Consider the following 21,224-nt stretch of genomic DNA (forward strand, 5'->3'; position numbering starts at 1 on the left):
TCTCCTCGCAGTGAAATCGCGTTTCTAAAAAGGATTTTCACATTCAAATATTATTTTCCATTTTTTCTCTCCTCGCAGTGATATCGCGTTTCTTACATGGATTTTCACATATAAATATAATTTTTAATTTTTTCTCTCCTTGCAGTGAAATCGCGTTTCTAACAAGGATTTTCACATTTAAATATTATTTTTAAATTTTTCTCTCCTCGCAGTGAAATCGCGTTTCTTACAAGGATTTTCACATTTAAATATTAATTTCAATTTTTTCTCTCCTCGCAGTGAAATCTAGTTTCTAACAAGGAAATTCGCATTTAAATATTATTTTCCATTTTTTCTCTCCTCGCAGTGATATCGCGTTTCTTACATGGATTTTCACATATAAATATAATTTTTAATTTTTTCTCTCCTTGCAGTGAAATCGCGTTTCTAACAAGGATTTTTACATTAAAATATTATTTTCAATTTTTTCTCTCCTCGCAGTGAAATCACGTTTCTAACAAGGATTTTCACATTTAAATATTATTTTCAATTTTTTCTCTCCTCTCAGCGAAATCGCGTTTCTAACCAGGATTTTCATATTTAAATATTATAATTAATTTTTTCTCTCCTCGCAGTGAAATCTTGTTTCTAACTTGGATTTTCACATTTAAATATTATTTTCAATTTTTTCTCTCCTCGCAGTGAAATCGCGTTTCTAACAAGGATTTTTCACATTTAAATATTATTTTCAATTTTTTCTCTCCTCGCAGTGAAATCGTGTTTCTTACATCGATTTTCACATATAAATATTATTTTTAATTTTTTCTCACCTCGCCGTGATATCACGTTTCTAACAAGGATTTTCACATTTAAATATTATTTTTAAATTTTTCTCTCCTCGCAGTGAAATCGCGTTTCTTACAAGGATTTTCACATTTAAATATTAATTTCAATTTTTTCTCTCCTCGCAATGAAATCTAGTTCCTAACAAGGATTTTCACATTTAAATATTAATTTCAATTTTTTCTCTCCGCGCAGTGAAATCGCGTTTCTAAAAAGGATTTTCACATTTAAATATTATTTTCAATTTTTTCTCTCCTCGCAGTGAAATCGCGTTTCTAAAAAGGATTTTCACATTCAAATATTATTTTCAATTTTTTCTCTCCTCGCAGTATTATCGCGTTTCTAACATGGTTTTTCACATATAAATATAATTTTTAATTTTATCCCTCCTTGCAGTGAAATCGCGATTCTAACAAGGATTTTCACATTTAAATATTATAATTATTTTTTCTCTCCTCGCAGTGAAATCGCGTTTCTAAAAAGGATTTTCACATTCAAATATTATTTCAATTTTTTCTCTCCTCGCAGTGATATCGCGTTTCTAACATGGATTTTCACATATAAATATAATTTTTAATTTTATCCCTCCTTGCTGTGAAATCGCGATTCTAAAAGGATTTTCACATTTAAATATTATAATTACTTTTTTCTCTCCTCGCAGTGAAATCTAGTTTCTAACAAGGATTTTCACTTATAAATATTATTTTCAATTGTTTCTCTCCTCGCAGTGAAATCGCGGTTTCTAACAAGGATTTTCACATTTAAATATTATTTTCAGTTTTTTCTCTCCTCGCAGTGAAATCGCGTTTCTAACAAGGATTTTCACATTAAATATTATTTTTAATTTTTTCTCTCCTCGCAGTGAAATCGCGTTTCTTACAAGGATTTTCACATTTAAATATTAATTTCAATTTTTTCTCTCCTCGCAATGAAATCTAGTTCCTAACAAGGATTTTCACATTTAAATATTAATTTCAATTTTTTCTCTCCGCGCAGTGAAATCGCGTTTCTAAAAAGGATTTTCACATTTAAATATTATTTTCAATTTTTTCTCTCCTCGCAGTGAAATCGCGTTTCTAAAAAGGATTTTCACATTCAAATATTATTTTCAATTTTTTCTCTCCTCGCAGTATTATCGCGTTTCTAACATGGTTTTTCACATATAAATATAATTTTTAATTTTATCCCTCCTTGCAGTGAAATCGCGATTCTAACAAGGATTTTCACATTTAAATATTATAATTATTTTTTCTCTCCTCGCAGTGAAATCGCGTTTCTTAAAAGGATTTTCACATTCAATATATTATTTCAATTTTTTCTCTCCTCGCAGTGATATCGCGTTTCTAACATGGATTTTCACATATAAATATAATTTTTAATTTTATCCCTCCTTGCTGTGAAATCGCGATTCTAAAAGGATTTTCACATTTAAATATTATAATTACTTTTTTCTCTCCTCGCAGTGAAATCTAGTTTCTAACAAGGATTTTCACTTATAAATATTATTTTCAATTGTTTCTCTCCTCGCAGTGAAATCGCGTTTCTAACAAGGATTTTCACATTTAAATATTATTTTCAGTTTTTTCTCTCCTCGCAGTGAAATCGCGTTTCTAACAAGGATTTTCACTCTTAAATATTATTTTTAATTTTTTCTCTCCTCGCAGTGAAATCGCGTTTCTTACAAGGATTTTCACATTTAAATATTGATTTCAATTTTTTCTCTACTCGCAGTGAAATCGCATTTCTAACTAGGATTTTCTTATTTAAATAGTATTTTCAATTTTATCTTTCCTCGCAGTGAAATCGCGTTTCTAACAAGGATTTTCGCATTTAACCCTTTAACGTCAGGTGTGCCGAATTCGGCACATACCTCCAGAATCATTTTGTAACAGTAGCTAAGTGAGTTATTCCACAAAAGCCCATTGAGACGTTTTCGGCACATTCGTATCTGCCGGCTGCAGTAAGTGTCGCTACCAAGCGGGGAAAGGTAGAACTCCGACGACGATCGGAATAAGTCGAAGCAAAGCACATGGAAAAAAGTTCACTTGCTGTGTTTTTTTTTTAGTTTTTGGCGTTCATAGGTAAGTTTATGTGTTTATAAAATTTATTTTGCATTCTTTATGGTTTTAATTATTGTAATATGTAATCGTGACATGTTAATGTTTCCGATTATTGGAAATTGAAGGAAGAATAAGTGTGTGACGAATTCGTCCCTCTGGGCTGTTACGGCAATACAGCAATGTAAGTCAATAAATCGCCTCTGAAACCTGATATAAAATATTTTATAAATATACTTCGTGATATTGTCGTATTTATATAATTGAGTGTAAAGAGTAGTCAAATGGCTAGTTATAACATTTATTCTTGGCATTTTTAGATATAGTATTTGTACCCTATTTCAGATAATGAATCCTGATTTTTTTTATGGGAAAAAGAGGAGGAAAGTCGTGCAAAATGTCATTGTACCACCGGAGGATAGTGATGATCCTCATGCTGGTGAAAGCTCAAGCGATGAAGATGTGGAATCAGAGTCACCTGATGACTCCGAAAGTGCTTCAGATAGTTTTTCTGAAGATGAAACAACGCCAGAACTTCACCCTGTCGAGTCTGTGGGCAGAAAGGGAATAAAAAGGTTGCCAGTCTGGAAGGCCACTTGTGGTGCTGACAGTCCAAAAACGTGTCCCCTATGGCTTGGACAAATAGATCCTGCAGAATCAGTTAAGCCCCCAGTTGATTATTTTTTAGAGATATTTGATAGAGAAATTATTACCCACATTGTGGAACAGAGCAACCTCTATGCATTACAGGTCAATGTGAATAAACCTCTAAATGTTTCACCAGAAGAAATTGAGCAATTCCTTGGTTGTGTTATGTATATGTCAATTTTTAATTTTCCACGGTCTCGAATGTACTGGGGAGTACACACAAAACTTAATGAAGTATCATCAGTTATTTCACGAAATAGGTTTGAGGATATCAAGAGCAAGCTTCATTTCAATGACAACACAAATATGGTTGGAAAGGACAATCCATTGCATGATAAATTGTTTAAAATTAGACCTATATATGACCATGTGGTGAAAAAGTTTCAAGCAATTCCCCAAAGTGGAGTGTTGTGTGTAGATGAGCAAATTGTACCCTTCAAGGGGAAGTCTACATTGAAGCAGTACAACCCAAAAAAACCATACAAATGGGGATATAAAATTTTTGTGCTCTGTGATACTAAGGGTTTAGTTCACAATTTTGAACTATACACAGGTAAAATCACTCCTTTGCCTGGTGTCACGGACATAGGAGCAAGTGGTAATGTTGTCCTGAATTTAGTTTCAATTTTAGAAAGCAACAAAAACTTTACATTATATTTTGACAATTGGTTCACCTCGTTGGCGCTTCTGACAGAATTACACAAAAAAGGAGTATATTCTCTGGGGACAGTTAGATGCAATAGAATTCCAGGGTGTAATCTTTTGCCTGACAAGGAACTGAAGAAAAGAGGCAGGGGCTCAATCGATGAAAAGGAAGCCACTGTGGATGGAGTAAGTGTCAGGGTCGTGAAGTGGTTTGATAACCGACCAGTTACATTGATGGGTACATTTGGTGGTGCTCATCCGATGGGAACTGTACAACGATGGGACAAGAAGGGCAAGGGAAAAGTTGAAGTTCAGTGTCCCAGAATGGTAAAAATGTATAATGATTGTATGGGTGGCGTAGATTTATGCGATGCAAATCTGTCAAGAAACAGAATATTTCTCAAGTCGAGGAAATATTACCATAGACTATTTTTTCATTTTGTTGACTTGGCAGTGGTGAATAGTTGGTCTCTTTACCGGAGAGACTGTGACTCTTTGGGCATTTCCAAGAAAAAGCAAAATGATTTGCTGGAATTCAAGATGAGAATAGCAGAGGCTCTAACAAAACGAGGAAAAGACATTCTTTTGAAAAAGAGGGGCAGGAAATCACATGACAGCGTGGATGCAAAATTTGAAGCAAAGAGAAAGAGAGGACCAGCCAATCCAATACCAGAAACAACTTGCCGAGTTGATGGTGTTGGCCATTGGCCACAGGTAAAAGATGTCAGGCAGAGGTGCAAAAACCCTGGTTGTTCAGGGAAAACTGTGTTTCTTTGTACTAAATGCGATGTACACTTGTGCTTGAACAAGAATTCAAATTGTTTTATTAAATTTCATGAAAAATAACTTGGTTCATTGTTATTTTTACCAACCATCTACTGCAGTTCTTCAAATACTTCCCCATTGATTTTTATATTTTGCTGAAATCACAACAGAAATTAGTGCATCCATTTTAGAATAAGTGTTTGATTATGATGTGTAACTCTCTCCAAATTTATTTCACTAAGTAATCAAATGCCATCAGGCATATTATTATGGATACATTGTTGTTTACTTTTTGAAAAAATATCCGTTTTCCTCCTCACATATTACTTATTATGCTGCCAGCTGATATTTGACTGTAATAATGTTATTGATGATTTACACATTGTGCATTGAAATGAATTATAGGTAAAATTTGACCAAGGATATTCCCATGTTTTGTTAGTAAGACTAATTGTTGTAAAGAGGCAGTTAATGAGGAATTATGTCTTTTTAATCTAAAAATGTATGACGGGTTGCCTACTTACTGTTGAAGCCTAACTGTTACGGGAATGCCCAATGTACCGAATTTGGCACATACCTCAATTTTTATCAATTTTGACAAAAAAGTTTAAAAAATGGGTATGTGTGCTTCCTATGGTCTCCCTTGATTAAGATTTGGAAGGAAAAAATTTTTTCCTTGGGTAAAAAAATTGTTGACCATAAAGGGTTAAATATTATTTTCAATTTTTTCTCTCCTCGCAGTGAAATCGCGTTTCTAACAAGGATTTTCACATTTAAATATTATTTTCAGTTTTTTCTCTCCTCGTAGTGAAATCACGTTTCAAACAAGGATTTTCACATTTAAATATAATTTTTAATTTTTTCTCTCCTCGCAGTGAAATCGCGGTTCTTACAAGGATTTTCACATTTAAATATTAATTTCAATTCTTTCTCTCCTCGCAGTGAAATCGCGTTTCTAACTAGGATTTTCTTATTTAAATAGTATTTTCAATTTTATCTTTCCTCGCAGTGAAATCGCGTTTCTAACAAGGATTTTCACATTTAAATATTATTTTCAGTTTTTTCTCTCCTCGTAGTGAAATCACGTTTCAAACAAGGATTTTCACATTTAAATATAATTTTTAATTTTTTCTCTCCTCGCAGTGAAATCGCGGTTCTTACAAGGATTTTCGCATTTAAATATTATTTTCAATTTTTTCTCTCCTCGCAGTGAAATCGCGGTTCTAACAAGGATTTTCACATTTAAATATTATTTTCAATTTTTTATCTATTCGCAAATAAATCGCGTTTATAACAAAGATTTTCGCATTTAAAAAGTATTTTCAATTTTGTCTCTCCTCGCAGAGAAATCGCGTTTCTAACAAGGATCTTGATATTTTAAATATTATTTTTAATTTTATCTCTCCTCGCAGTGAAATCACGTTTCTAACATGGATTTTCACATTTAAATATTAATTTCATTTTTTTCTCTCCTCGCAGCGAAATCGCGTTTCTAACCAGGATTTTCACATTTAAATATTATATTTAATTTTTTCTCTCCTGGTTGTGAAATCTAGTTTCTAACATGGATTTTCACATTTAAATATTAATTTCAATTTTTTCTCTCCTCTCAGTGAAATCGCGTTTCTAACAAGGATTTCCACATTTAAATATTATTTTCAATTTTTTCTCTCCTCGCAGTGAAATCGTGTTTCTAACATGGATTTTAACATTTAAATATTATTTTCAATTTTTTCTCTCCTCGCAGTGAAAACGCGGTTCTAACAAGGATTTTCACATTTAATTAGTATTTTCAAATTTATCTCTCCTCACAGTGAAATCGCGTTCTAACAAGGATTTTCACATATAAATATTATTTTCAATTTTTTATCTATTCGCAAATAAATCGCGTTTCTAACAAGGATTTTCACATTTAAATAGTATTTTCAATTTTATCTCTCCTCGCAGAGAAATCGCGTTTCTAACAAGGATCTTGATATTTTAAATATTATTTTTAATTTTATCTCTCCTCGCAGTGAAATCACGTTTCTAACAAGGATTTTCACATTTAAATATTATTTTCATTTTTTTCTCTCCTCGCAGCGAAATCGCGTTTCTAACCAGGATTTTCACATTTAAATATTATAATTAATTTTTTCTCTCCTCGTAGTGAATTCTAGTTTCTAACATGGATTTTCACATTTAAATATTAATTTCAATTTTTTCTCTCCTCGCAGTGAAATCGCGTTTCTAACAAGGATTTTCACATTTAAATATTATTTTCAATTTTTTCTCTCCTCGCAGTGAAATCACGTTTCTAACAAGGATTTTCACATTTTTATATTATTTTTAATTTTTTCTCACCTCGCCGTGAAATCACGTTTCTAACAAGGATTTTCACATTTAAATATTATTTTTAAATTTTTCTCTCCTCGCAGTGAAATCTAGTTTCTAACAAGGATTTTCACATTTAAATATTATTTTCAATTTTTTCTCTCCTCGCAGTGAAATCGCGTTTCTAAAAAGGATTTTCACATTTAAATATTATTTTCAATTTTTTCTCTCCTCGCAGTGAAATCGCGTTTCTAAAAAGGATTTTCACATTCAAATATTATTTACAATTTTTTCTCTCCTCGCAGTGATATCGCGTTTCTAACATGGATTTTCACATATAAATATAATTTTTAATTTTTTCTCTCCTTGCAGTGAAATCGCGTTTCTAACAAGGATTTTTACATTTAAATATTATTTTTAATTTTTTCTCTCCTCGCAGTGAAATCACGTTTCTAACATGGATTTTCACATTTAAATATTATTTTCAATTTTTTCTCTCCTCGCAGCGAAATCGCGTTTCTAAAAAGGATTTTCACATTTAAATATTATTTTCAGTTTTTTCTCTCCTCGCAGTGAAATCGCGTCTCTAACAAGGATTTTCACATTTAAATATTATTTTCCATTTTTTCTCTCCTCGCAGAGAAATCGCGATTCTTTCAAGGATTTTCACATTTAAATGTTAATTTCAATTTTTTCTCTCCTCGCAGTGAAATCGCGTTTCTAACAAGGATTTTCATATTTAAATAGTATTTTCAATTTTATCTCTCCTCGCAGTGAAAACGCGGTTCTAACAAGGATTTTCACATTTAAATATTGTAATTATTTTTTCTCTCCTTGCAGTGAAATCGCGTTTCTAACAAGGATTTTCACATTTAAATATTATTTTCAATTTTTTCTCCCCTCGCATTGAAATCGCGTTTCTAAAAAGGATTTTCACATTTAAATATTATCTTCAATTTTTTCTCTCCTCGCAGTGAAATCGCGTTTCTAAAAAGGATTCTAAATTTAAATATAATTTTTAATTTTTTCTCTCCTCGCAGTGAAATCGCGTTTCTTACAAGGATTTTCACATTTAAATATTAATTTATATTTTTTCTCTCCTCGCAGTGAAATCGCGTTTCTAACAAGGATTTTCATATTTAAATAGTATTTTCAATTTTATCTCTCCTCGCAGTGAAACGCGGTTCTAACAAGGATTTTCACATTTAAATACTATTTTCACTTTTTTCTCTCCTCGCAGTGAAATCGCGTTTCTAAAAAGGATTTTCACATTTAAATATTATTTTCAGTTTTTTCTCTCCTCGCAGTGAAATCGCGTCTCTAACAAGGATTTTCACATTTAAATATTATTTTCCATTTTTTCTCTCCTCGCAGAGAAATCGCGATTCTTTCAAGGATTTTCACATTTAAATATTAATTTCAATTTTTTCTCTCCTCGCAGTGAAATCGCGTTTCTAACAAGGATTTTCATATTTAAATAGTATTTTCAATTTTATCTCTCCTCGCAGTGAAAACGCGGTTCTAACAAGGATTTTCACATTTAATTAGTATTTTCAAATTTATCTCTCCTCACAGTGAAATCGCGATCTAACAAGGATTTTCTCATTTAAATATTATTTTCAATTTTTTCTCTCATCGCAGTGAAAACGCGTTCTAACAAGGATTTTCGCATTTAAATATTATTTTCAATTTTTTCTCTCCTCGCAGTAAAATCGCGTTTCTAACAAGGATTTTCACATATAAATATTATTTTCAATTTTTTCTCTCCACGCAGTGAAATGGCGTGTCTAACAAGGATTTTCACATTTAAATATTATTTTCAGTTTTTTCTCTCCTCGCAGTGAAATCGCGTGTCTAACAAGGATTTTCACATTTAAATACTATTTTCGCTTTTTTCTCTCCTCGCAGTGAAATCGCGTTTCTAAAAAGGATTTTCACATTTAAATATTATTTTCAGTTTTTTCTCTCCTCGCAGTGAAATCGCGTTTCTAAAAAGGATTTTCACATTTAAATATTATTTTCAGTTTTTTCTCTCCTCGCAGTGAAATCGCGTCTCTAACAAGGATTTTCACATTTAAATATTATTTTCCATTTTTTCTCTCCTCGCAGAGAAATCGCGATTCTTTCAAGGATTTTCACATTTAAATATTAATTTCAATTTTTTCTCTTCTCGCAGTGAAATCGCGTTTCTAACAAGGATTTTCATATTTAAATAGTATTTTCAATTTTATCTCTCCTCGCAGTGAAAACGCGGTTCTAACAAGGATTTTCACATTTAATTAGTATTTTCTAATTTATCTCTCCTCACAGTGAAATCGCGTCTAACAAGGATTTTCGCATTTAAATATTATTTTCAATTTTTTCTCTCCTCGCAGTAAAATCGCGTTTCTAACAAGGATTTTCACATATAAATATTATTTTCAATTTTTTCTCTCCACGCAGTGAAATGGCGTGTCTAACATGGATTTTAACATTTAAATATTATTTTCAGTTTTTTCTCTCCTCGCAGTGAAATCGCGTGTCTAACAAGGATTTTCACATTTAAATATTATTTTTAATTTTTTCTCTCCTCGATGTGAAATCACGTTTCTAACAAGGATTTTCATATTTAAATACTATTTTCACTTTTTTCTCTCCTCGCAGTGAAATCGCGTTTCTAACAAGGATTTTCACATTTAAATATTATTTTCACTTTTTTCTCTCCTCGCAGTGAAATCGCGTTTCTAAAAAGGATTTTCACATTTAATTAGTATTTTCAATTTTTTCTCTCCTCGCAGTGAAAACGCGTTCTAACAAGGATTTTCACATTTAAATATTATTTTCAGTTTTTTCTCTCCTCGCAGTGAAATCGCGTGTCTAACAAGGATTTTCATATTTAAATACTATTTTCACTTTTTTCTCTCCTCGCAGTGAAATCGCGTTTCTAAAAAGGATTTTCACATTTAAATATTATTTTCAGTTTTTTCTCTCCTCGCAGTGAAATCGCGTTTCTAACAAGGATTTTCACATTTAAATACTATTTTCACTTTTTTCTCTCCTCGCAGTGAAATCGCGTTTCTAAAAAGGATTTTCACATTTAAATAATATTTTCAGTTTTTTCTCTCCTCGCAGTGAAATCGCGTCTCTAACAAGGATTTTCACATTTAAATATTATTTTCCATTTTTTCTCTCCTCGCAGAGAAATCGCGATTCTTTCAAGGATTTTCACATTTAAATATTATTTTCAATTTTTTCTCTCCTCGCAGTAAAATCGCGTTTCTAACAAGGATTTTCACATATAAATATTATTTTCAATTTTTTCTCTCCACGCAGTGAAATGGCGTGTCTAACAAGGATTTTCACATTTAAATATTATTTTCAGTTTTTTCTCTCCTCGCAGTGAAATCGCGTGTCTAACAAGGATTTTCACATTTAAATACTATTTTCACTTTTTTCTCTCCTCGCAGTGAAATCGCGTTTCTAAAAAGGATTTTCACATTTAAATATTATTTTCAGTTTTTTCTCTCCTCGCAGTGAAATCGCGTTTCTAACAAGGATTTTCACATTTAAATACTATTTTCACTTTTTTCTCTCCTCGCAGTGAAATCGCGTTTCTAAAAAGGATTTTCACATTTAAATAATATTTTCAGTTTTTTCTCTCCTCGCAGTGAAATCGCGTCTCTAACAAGGATTTTCACATTTAAATATTATTTTCCATTTTTTCTCTCCTCGCAGAGAAATCGCGATTCTTTCAAGGATTTTCACATTTAAATATTAATTTCAATTTTATCTCTCCTCGCAGTGAAAACGCGGTTCTAACAAGGATTTTCACATTTAATTAGTATTTTCAATTTTATCTCTCCTCGCAGTGAAATCGCGTCTCTAACAAGGATTTTCGCATTTAAATATTATTTTCAATATTTTCTCTCCTCGCAGAGAAATCGCGATTCTTTCAAGGATTTTCACATTTAAATATTAATTTCAATTTTATCTCTCCTCGCAGTGAAAACGCGGTTCTAACAAGGATTTTCACATTTAATTAGTATTTTCAATTTTATCTCTCCTCGCAGTGAAATCGCGTTCTAACAAGGATTTTCGCATTTAAATATTATTTTCAATATTTTCTCTCCTCGCAGTGAAATCGCGTTTCTAACAAGGATTTTCACTCTTAAATATTATTTTCAATTTTTCCTCTCCTCGCAGTGAAATCGCGTTTCTAACAAGGATTTTTACATTCAAATATTATTTTCAATTTTTGCTCTCCTCGCAGTGAAATCGCGTTTCTAAGTAGGAATTTCACTTATAAATCATTTTTTTAATTTATTCTCTCCTCGCAGTAAAATCGCGTTTGTTTCAAGGATATTAACTTTTAAATCTTATTTTATTACATTTTTAATTTTTTTCTCTATTAGCAGTGAAATCGCAATCATAAAAATGACTTTGAATTCTACCTCATATTTTTAGATTTTTTACACTTCCAGGTGAAATTCCGTGTATAATGAGCATTTTCATTTTTTAATCTCATTTTTAATTTTCTCTCCACTGGTATGAAATCGCAAGTTTAAAGTCGACTTTCATTTCAACCTCACATTTTTAGATTTTTTACTCTTCCCAGTGAAATCGCGTGTATAATAGGCATTATCATTTTTAAATCATAGTTTTATTTTTTTCTCTACTAGCAATGAATTCGCAATTATTAACATGACTTTCATTCTCACCTCACAGTTTTAGATTATTTGCTCTTCCCAGTGAAATCGCGTTAATTAGAAGCGTTTGCATTTTTAAATCACATTTTAAATTTTTTCACACTTCGCGGTGAATTCGCGATTATAACATTGATTTTAATCTCCAAATCACATTTTTAATTTTTTCTTTCTTCGAGTGAAATCGCGTTTTTAAGACGAATTTTAATTTTTTAATCACATATTTAATGCTTTTATTCCTCGCAATCATATCTTTTATTTTCGTTTTTCTTTTTTTCCAAATAACATTTTTAATTTTATTACTCTTCGTAGTGAAATCGCGGTTATAAGAAGCATTTTCATTTTTAATCACACTTTCAATTTTTTCTCTACTCGCAGTAAATTCATGATCAATGACTTTTTTTCCAAATCTTATTTTTATTTTTTTCACTCTTCGCCTTTTAATCGCGTTCATAGAAATATTTTCATTTTTTATAACTTTTTCACTCTTCGCAGTGAAATCAATATATCAAGGAATTTAATCTCCATATCAAATTTTTAATTTTTTCTCTTGGGGTGAAATTGCGTTTTGAACATGGAATTTCATTACAAGTTCACATTTATATTTATTCTCTCTTCGCAATGACATCGCGTTTACATCAAGAATTTTAATCTGCATATCACATTTTTTTACTTTACTCTTCGCTGTGAAATCGCGTTAAAACATGGAATTTCTTTTTTAAATCACATTTTTAATTTTTCCACCCTTCGCAGTGATATCGTTTTTATAAGAAGCATTTTATGTCACAAATCACATTTTTAATTATTTCTTTCTTCTTAGTGAAATTGCGTTTATGACAGGAATATTCATTACCAAATTAGATTTTTAATTTTTTAACTCTTCTTAGTGATGTCGCGATTATAACAATAATTTTTTCTTCAAATCACATTTTTAATGTTTTCTCTCTCCGCATTGAAATCATGTTTGTAACAAGGATTTTCATCTTAAATCATGTTTTTAATTTTTCTTTCTTCGCAGTGAAATCGCATTTATACAAAGGACTTACATTCCCAAATCACATTTTTCATTGTTTCTTTCTTCGCAGTGATATTGCGTTTATAGGAAGTATTTTTATTTTCGAATCTCATTTTATTTGTTAAATTCTTCGCAGTGAAATCGCGTTAATAACAAGGATTTTCATCTCCAAAACACTTAATTAATTTTTCACTCATCGCAGTGAAATAGCGGATTGAACAACGATTTTAATTTACAAGTGACTTATGATATTAATAATTTTTCACTCTTCGCAGCTGAATCGCGTTTAAATCAAGGATTTTTATTTCCAAATCACATTTTTTATTTGTTCATATTTCGCAGTAAAATCGTGTTTAATACAAAATTTCAAAATTACGTATTAAATTTGTTCACTCTTCGCAGTTAACTTGCTATAAAATCAAGGTTTTTTATTTCCATATCACATTTTTATTTTTTTACTATTCGCAGTGAAATCGCGTTTACATCAAGATTTTTTTATCTGCAAATCACATTTTTAATTTTTTCTCTGTTCGCAGTGAAATCGCGTTTATGACAAGGAATGTCATTTCATAATCACATTTTTAATTTTTTCACTCTGGGGAAGCGATTTTTAAACGAATGCTCCTCAAGACACAAGCTTTCCTTATAAATACCTGTTTATTTTTTAAATTGAAGTAATTACCAATGCGAAGTGAAGTATTGCTCTATTTGTATTTTTTTACAATAGTTTTCTCGAGATGATTGTAGATTGTAGTATTCATCATGATGAATACTACAATTTTTTATCTTGGAAATGCAATCTTTGTTTCTTTCTGTGTGGAAGCAATTTTTAAAAGAAATTTTAGAGTGGAAAAAGACGGAGTTAATGGAGTTAAAGTGGCATTTTCATTGGTTGTGGTACATTTTTATTTCCCTTTCAAATAATATTTGAATAACACTGTATAAACATGGTATACATTTTACTAATGGTCCCACACAGTTTCATGCATTCACTGCGAAAGCCTCCCTCATGATGCCCAGCGGACATCACGCAATACAACGCACAGTCAGTCCTCGCAGTGGCGGAATCCACGGCACACGTTAAGGCCTTACTTGCGTTTCGTTTCGAAACGTTTGCTACAGTACACACCCCCCACAGAGGAAACAAAAGGATTCACTTAAAATCAACCAATCAGATTTAAGGCACACACACACACACACAAATGCTACGAAAAGGAAAACAATCAATTACTATATACAGTGGAACTTTGTTATAACGGCATCGGCTGTAACGTCAACTCGGGTATAACGTCACATTTTATACAGACCAGCCAAAATTGAACATTTTGTATGCTGCACGAAAACCAGTTTATATCATCGACAAATATTGCGACGCTCGGGTATAGCGGCAACAATTTTGTGATTCTTGGGTTGCAAAAGTGCTTCACTGCTGCACTGCTTCAACACTCAGCACACTTCAAGACGTTCGTTGCACAACGGAGAGAATTTATATTTCTGAAAGGACCGTTCAAAATAAGATCTCAGATTTTTTTCGACAGTAAAGTAAGATATTTATAAGGCTATAAAATATTTAATTGTGAATATCTTTTTTTTTCGTTTCTTTATCATACATATTCCAATGTACGAGTAGATTTCAACAAACAGTGTTGTATATAAAGCAGAACATTTGCGTCTTTACTTTGTCCTTTCACTCAGATTAAAGGCTGTTTTTTTTATAACGTCACTCGGATATAACGTTAAAAATCTTCTGGTCCCTTTGATGACGTTATGACCAAGTTCCACTGTATATGTACATACAGATATCTGTCACACTTCCTCAACATAATTAATAAACTATGACATAAAATTTACTCTCATATCGTACACTTCTAACTCAAATCCAGATAAATTCTCAACACAAGGTAGATTAAAGTATTGCACAGCGGGGATTTTTCGTTATGGAACTTGACAGAGATATTTCCTACACAATCAACTTAGTAACGTAAACTTAGAATACACTTTCTCTTCAACGGCAAAGAAGTCATAAACAAATTATTTTTTCCATGGTCATGTCCATAAAGAAGTTGGACTATGCATAACAATTTCATATAGTCTGTATAATATTAACGCACAGAAAAATTGGTACTTATTGGGTATCGCCGAACATTTTTAAAAGGTACTTTGGGAGTGAAATTTTGGAGAAAAAATAATAAAGCAAATTCATGTACTTGTTCTCCATGGGAATCAATTATATGCTGTTGTAATCAAATATGTAACGCTTGTAGCCAAATTCGACAGTGACGTATAATAAATGTCTTCGACTCTCCAAGAAACAAAGAATGGCCAATCAAACTGCTGAAGGAGAAACGACTACGAGTGTCACTCCAAAAGTAAGGTCCGATTCGCAGCAACTACTCCCATTCGGCATCAAGGACAAAACATGCATGCCTTGCGCATTGGCATTGTTGCTGAGTGCTGTTTATAGTGTCACCTCACAATGTTTAACGCAACTGATCAGCCTGCCAGCAAGGGCAGTGACACATTTTTTGTCCGCTAATGTTAACAATTCATCGCCAGATTACTAACGTTTCTGGTCCTAACATAATGAGCGACGGTATGAAGTACACAAGTGGTAAAGTATGAGATAGTAATGAATGACGGGAGAAAGTGCACGAAGAACGACGCTCTCTGGGCGACGATCAGTGATTTCAGACGATTTGGTCAATGCGGTTGACGAAAAAATTCAACGACCCACCGTACAGTCCGGACTTGGAGCCAATTGATTTCCACCAGTTCCGTTACCTAAAGACAGATCATAAAGTGAAAGAATTGGTTATCTTTTCAGGCAGCCGATTCCTACAGCTTAGGCATTCAAAAGCTTGTTGAACGACGTGAAAAATGTTTAAATAAGCATGGCAATTATGTAGAAAAATAGATAAAGATGTAAGAAATGTAAATGAAACAATTGTTTTGGAAAAAATTTTAATTTTCAATTTTTTTTGCTTAACCCGACCTTACCATGGAATAACCCTCGTATTATCAGAAAAGCGAATCTGTAAGAATTGCCATGAGATGAAGATGCACATTGGAGATCAAATGCTCTATAAAAATAAGGGTGCACTCGTGTCCGTGAACATGTGCATCGATCAGTGATTTCAGACGATTTGGTCAATGCCGTCGACGAAAAAATTCAACGACCCACTCACGACAATGGTCCAGAGTTGGAGCCAAAATGATTTCGACTAGTTCCCCCACCTAAAGACACAGATTGTTAAGTGAAAGAAGCAGCTAAAGATTGGTTATCTTCGCACGCGGCCTATTCCTACAACTCAGGCATTCAAAAACTTGTTGAACGATGTCAAAAATGTTTAAATAAGTATGGAAATTATGTAGAAAAATAGACAGGGTTACCACTAAATATAAATCATAAATTTACGGTCTGTTGATAAGCCATTTTAGGAAGAAATATTGATCACATAACAATCACAGGCCGCACCTGCACGCTAACTAAAAATATAGCAAACGCGATAAACACCATGAATGCAAACAAAGCAATGAAAGTGCTCTTATTACGTCGTCTATCATTAGCAAAATTCAGGGCCGACTAAAGGTCATGAGTGGGAAAATGGAGTGTGACAGGGAAGTGAAGAGGTGTCTGATTTCTCGCCAGGGTTAATGTTCACTTTGGTTAAAGATCTTCCAATCACAGGCTTAAGGTCTGCGTGTTGTCATGGCACACGGACCAATGATTGCGCTTAGAATATACGTGTGCAAGTAAATGCATGGACAGTGTCTACTTGTGTCTGTCCTTGAAATAATGATCGACGTATATATATATTTGTTTTGATCCGTCAATCCCAGATCTACAATCAAATGAGAGATTTTTCTAAGGTTTCATGGCAAAATTCATGGCTACTTCCAGGTTTTTTCACGGCAGACAAAATTCACGGCTTATTCACGGTTGAGTGGGAGGCCTGAATAGAGAATGATGTAAGGAACGTAAATGAAACAATTGTTTTGGAAAAAATTTTGATTTTTCATTTTTTTTGCTAAACCGGACCTTACCCACGGAATAATAACCCTCGTATTACAAGAAAAGCGAATCTGTAAGCACTGCAATGAGATGAAGATGTAAATTGGAGATCAAATGCTCTAAAAAAAGTGCAGTCATGCATCGGTGAATATGTGCATTATTAAACTAAACAGCTGGCTGGAACAGGACACGAAAATGAAGTAAATTGGCAAATCGGTGCGACAAAGAGCAGCTCGAACACGTACCTACAGGAATTTATGTAAACAATTCGCCTTTTTAACAGATTGCCCCCAGAGGGTAAAGAGTGTGCCGTATATTAAAAAACTTATCCGTAACTGGCTAACAAGAACAGCTGTTAATTGAGTTTTTCCTCTGTGATATTGTGTTATCCTCTGTAGATTTATAATCCTATGGTTTGCCATATGCATTCTGTGTGCAGTGAAATGTCTTTGTAATAAAATCCTACGCACATCGCAAATACGTTCGATAAACTAAAATTTCGTTATATGGGATATTTCGTTATAGTGAATATTTCGTTGCACTGGCGTTCATTATGTAGACATTTCACTGTATTTGCTTATTTACTTGCTTACTTCAACAATATATTTTTTTTAACTTAGATTCACTCAACCTTGTATATCCTATGTATATGGCGAAGACTGTTGCAAATTCCAATTTGTTTAACTTCTCATAAAATTATTATTAAATTTAACAGCGGGATGAAACAGGATAAGAGCATTATCCTGGGGTCAACCACTACTTCCTCCATCCCGGCAACCTTGAAGTGCACACCCAAAGAATGATGCAGGGCTCAGGAAAGCGGATTGAAGCATGACAATCCATTGATTCATTGTTGGAAATGATTACGAGGACATGGCCACCAGTTACGAATATTTGAGTTTGAATTCAATGACTGAATTGATTGCCCTCATTTTCGGATTGTTTCGATGATTTTAAAATGTTCGGCAATGACCAATGAGAACCAAAACATTGTTTTAATACACTCAAGAGGTATTACCGTCAGCCAAAATTCAATGGCAAAACATACGGCATTTGAAAATCAAACCTTTGATCAAGAACCGGAACAGCCTGAGAATCCGGACCAAGGAATAATGTGAACAACGACCCAAAACATAATTACATCAGAAATGAAGCAGAACTAATCCAACTTAAATTTTAAGCGCGACGATTTCATGCCCACATGGTACGTGAATTGTACTTGAATTTCTTGACGTTGAACTCAACCAAAAATATTTCTACTCGATCGACTACTTAGCATAAAAATTATAGGAAATATATACATAACAAACTTCAACTTTCATGGGATCCGTCAAAGTAAGAAACAAATCTTTTTCTGCAGTCACTTCCTTATTGTTTAACTAAACGATCTGGAAAAACAAAAGCATTAAATAAAATCAGTATTAAATAACATTCAAAGAAATTAAATCAAATCGATATCTAGTCATTTTTAAATTCTCAACTAAATAAGTATTTGCTTTCAATATAGGACAAATTTTCTGTTATGTGCATTGGATGAAGAATTAACGGGCTTATATGGGTGACTATGACCTCAGTCAGGTGAAAGACGTCTGCAGTGACAGTGGCTATCATTCCAAACTCGAAAGAAAACCACAACACAGCACACAGGGAACAATTAGTTATAATTGTGCCAGAATGAGGCACAACCTTGCGTAAAAATATGGCTGGTTATCATGATTTCTCACTAGATCGCATGAAAGAAAGATACGCAGTACATCAATGGTGCCTTAATCTCATCGCAACAGGCCGAACTTATTACAAAAGTCACAAACTGTACGTACAACTAGTTTTGTTTTGCTCGGCCAATAGAATGGAACGCAGCTGCAATAACGTTGACTACGTCGTGTAATTATGCTCAATGAGAGGTGCACAGTGTGTTTCCAATTCATTGCTTTGCGCAGCCAATATGACGGAACAAAGGTGCATTAACGTTGACAACGTCATGCAATTATGTTCAACGTCATTTCAACACCTGTAAATTGTATTTTTTACTCTTTCACTAGCGCAACTACAGACAAGCACGCACTGTAATTGAGCACAGCTACGATAACGTGACAATGCCGGCAGATGCACCGCCAAATATCTTGGGCCTAAACAAAATACAATACAGCTTAACACAGATGGGACACTAAATCACTTGCCAGGACGAATTTTCGCTTGTTCTAGAGAACCAGTGTTACTCAAGCTGATGGTTGGGTGCATTATTATTAAAGACTCTGGCAATAGCGAAAGCCACACCACTGAAAACTCGCGTTTTAACGATAAATATGACGAAGGTAAATAAGCTCACTGAGGCACAAAGAAAAATGAAATGCATTCGGCCATCTTCTTAGCATAACCCCTGACAAACACACTGTAAACAACAGATGGAAGTCGTGATCACAAGCATGTCGCCCACAGATGCGTGGACCAGGATATTTTTTCACAGATTCACCCTATTTAATTAAAAGATAGCCTCACAAAATAAGTATCCGCTGATTCCCAAAGAGTGATCACCACAAAATTATCGCTACAATGGGTAAACTCACACAAGCCATTCACAGTGCAGACTTCAACTAGAAACTAACTCATGATGGTTTGGAGAGCTCGATATATAACAAAAATATCTCGCTATATACTAGAAAACTTGTATTAGCAAAAAAAAACCTATATGTATCAGGAATCAACTAAGGCAATAACAAACGGCTTGAACAACAAATCGTAGACACAGTTGCACCGACGGCATGTGTATGCATCGCAGCTCAGATTGTTAATGAACAAGCGAGTGGACTCATGTTACACTGACCATTTCCAATGTCCGATTGAACTCGCAACTGCAGAGGTAACAATACAACCAAGTCTCCCCATAAAAAATTAACATATAATAGAGAAACTTTAGCCGTTAGGAGACTTTACATAGATAAAAGGAAATCATTTCATCGGGAAAGTACCGCGTTCTCATCTCCATGCATAAACTCTGAAAAATACCTAGAAATAACATAATGCGACCACAATCATGCAAGTAAAGTTTGACTTGGCTAGGATTACTAAAAGAAAGTTTCACCTCACACATTTAAAGGTAATCTCAAAAAATTGAGACCTGACTGACCCTAAAAAACATTTGATATAATAAAGAATTAACGGTATATATCTAGTATAAACACAACTTGCAAGGACAGTTCACATTGCAATCATAAACCCATAATAGCGGATGTCTCGTTGTGATGGACACTTCCTGAGAGAGGGTATACCTCATTATAACGAATATCTCATTGAAGTGGAGAATTAATTATAATGAGCATCACCCTACACGTCTTAAGTAGCAAGATAACATAATCACCGCTTTCATGAAAGTTTACTAAGGCACGACGCCACACTCGACCCATTGGGGAGCACGCGCTTGTGTTGTTGTTGCGTACTCTTGCGCATCCCGGAACGACGTGCGACTATCACGAGGCCAGAGGCGCCTGCAGATACGTCGCCAGGATGTTTTTCGTCTTCTCGACCCACGGCACGCCTTGCGTCTCCAGCAGCTGCTCTGCCGTCACGCCGTGCAGCCCCTTGCGGTGCGTGTTCAGCGCTCCCTTGCGCTTGAACCGCTTCCCGCACTCGGCGCAGGCGAAAGGCTTCTCTTCCGAGTGCGTGTCCGCGTGCAAAACCAGCTCGCGTTTCGAAACGAAACTCTTTGCGCATAGCTCACACTTGAACTGCGGCCCTTCCTCCCCGGGCAGGTGCTTGCGTCGGTGCGTCTGGAGGTAGTCGCCGCGCGAGAAGCACTTGCCGCACTCGGGGCACTGGTGGCGCTTGGCCGAGTCGTGCGTCCGACGGTGCTCGGAGAGCTTGTCGCCACGCGTGAATCCCTTTCCGCACACGTCGCAGTGGTAGGGGCGCTCGTTGGTGTGCGTCCTCCGGTGCTGGTGGAGCTTGTCCATGCGGTGGAAGGCCTTGCCGCACCACTCGCAAGAGTACACCGAGTCGTGCACCTTGGCGTGGCGGCGGAGTTTCTCGCGGTCCTCGAACGCCTTGCCTGAGAGAGAAAGGGAGAGAATAGAAGAGAATATTTTTATTATGCTCTAGGTGAAACCTATGAGATCAAAAAATAGAAAATACAGGAAATGTTCTACTCTTAATAAAAGGCATTTTGACAAAAATAAGGCATTATGGATATTATTGCTAGGCTAACAAATAGTAGATATTTATACAAAAAATGTAAAATATTCAATACTAATAACACAAAAATATAAGTT

The 21,224-nt window shown here is 34.0% G+C and overlaps 2 protein-coding genes across 2 annotated transcripts in view; one reads left to right on the forward strand and one right to left on the reverse strand.

Moving 5' to 3' along the window:
- Positions 1-2,934: 2,934 nt before the first annotated feature.
- On the forward strand, positions 2,935-19,130 carry LOC124170065 (piggyBac transposable element-derived protein 3-like). The gene is made up of 3 exons (XM_046548751.1): positions 2,935-3,063; positions 3,225-4,886; positions 19,002-19,130. The coding sequence occupies exons 2-3, from the start codon at positions 3,228-3,230 to the stop codon at positions 19,128-19,130; spliced, it is 1,788 nt and encodes a 595-aa protein (XP_046404707.1). The 5' UTR covers positions 2,935-3,063; positions 3,225-3,227.
- The window catches only part of LOC124170150 (zinc finger protein 883-like), a 100,906-nt gene continuing 98,153 nt past the window's right edge, over positions 18,472-21,224 (reverse strand). The window contains exon 7 of the mRNA XM_046548844.1: positions 18,472-21,004. Coding sequence (XP_046404800.1) covers positions 20,427-21,004 — 578 coding nt within the window. The 3' untranslated portion in view covers positions 18,472-20,426. The remainder of the gene's footprint in view (positions 21,005-21,224) is intronic.

Source organism: Ischnura elegans, chromosome 13, assembly GCF_921293095.1.
Source record: "Ischnura elegans chromosome 13, ioIscEleg1.1, whole genome shotgun sequence".
NCBI classification, from domain to species: Eukaryota; Metazoa; Arthropoda; class Insecta; order Odonata; family Coenagrionidae; genus Ischnura; species Ischnura elegans.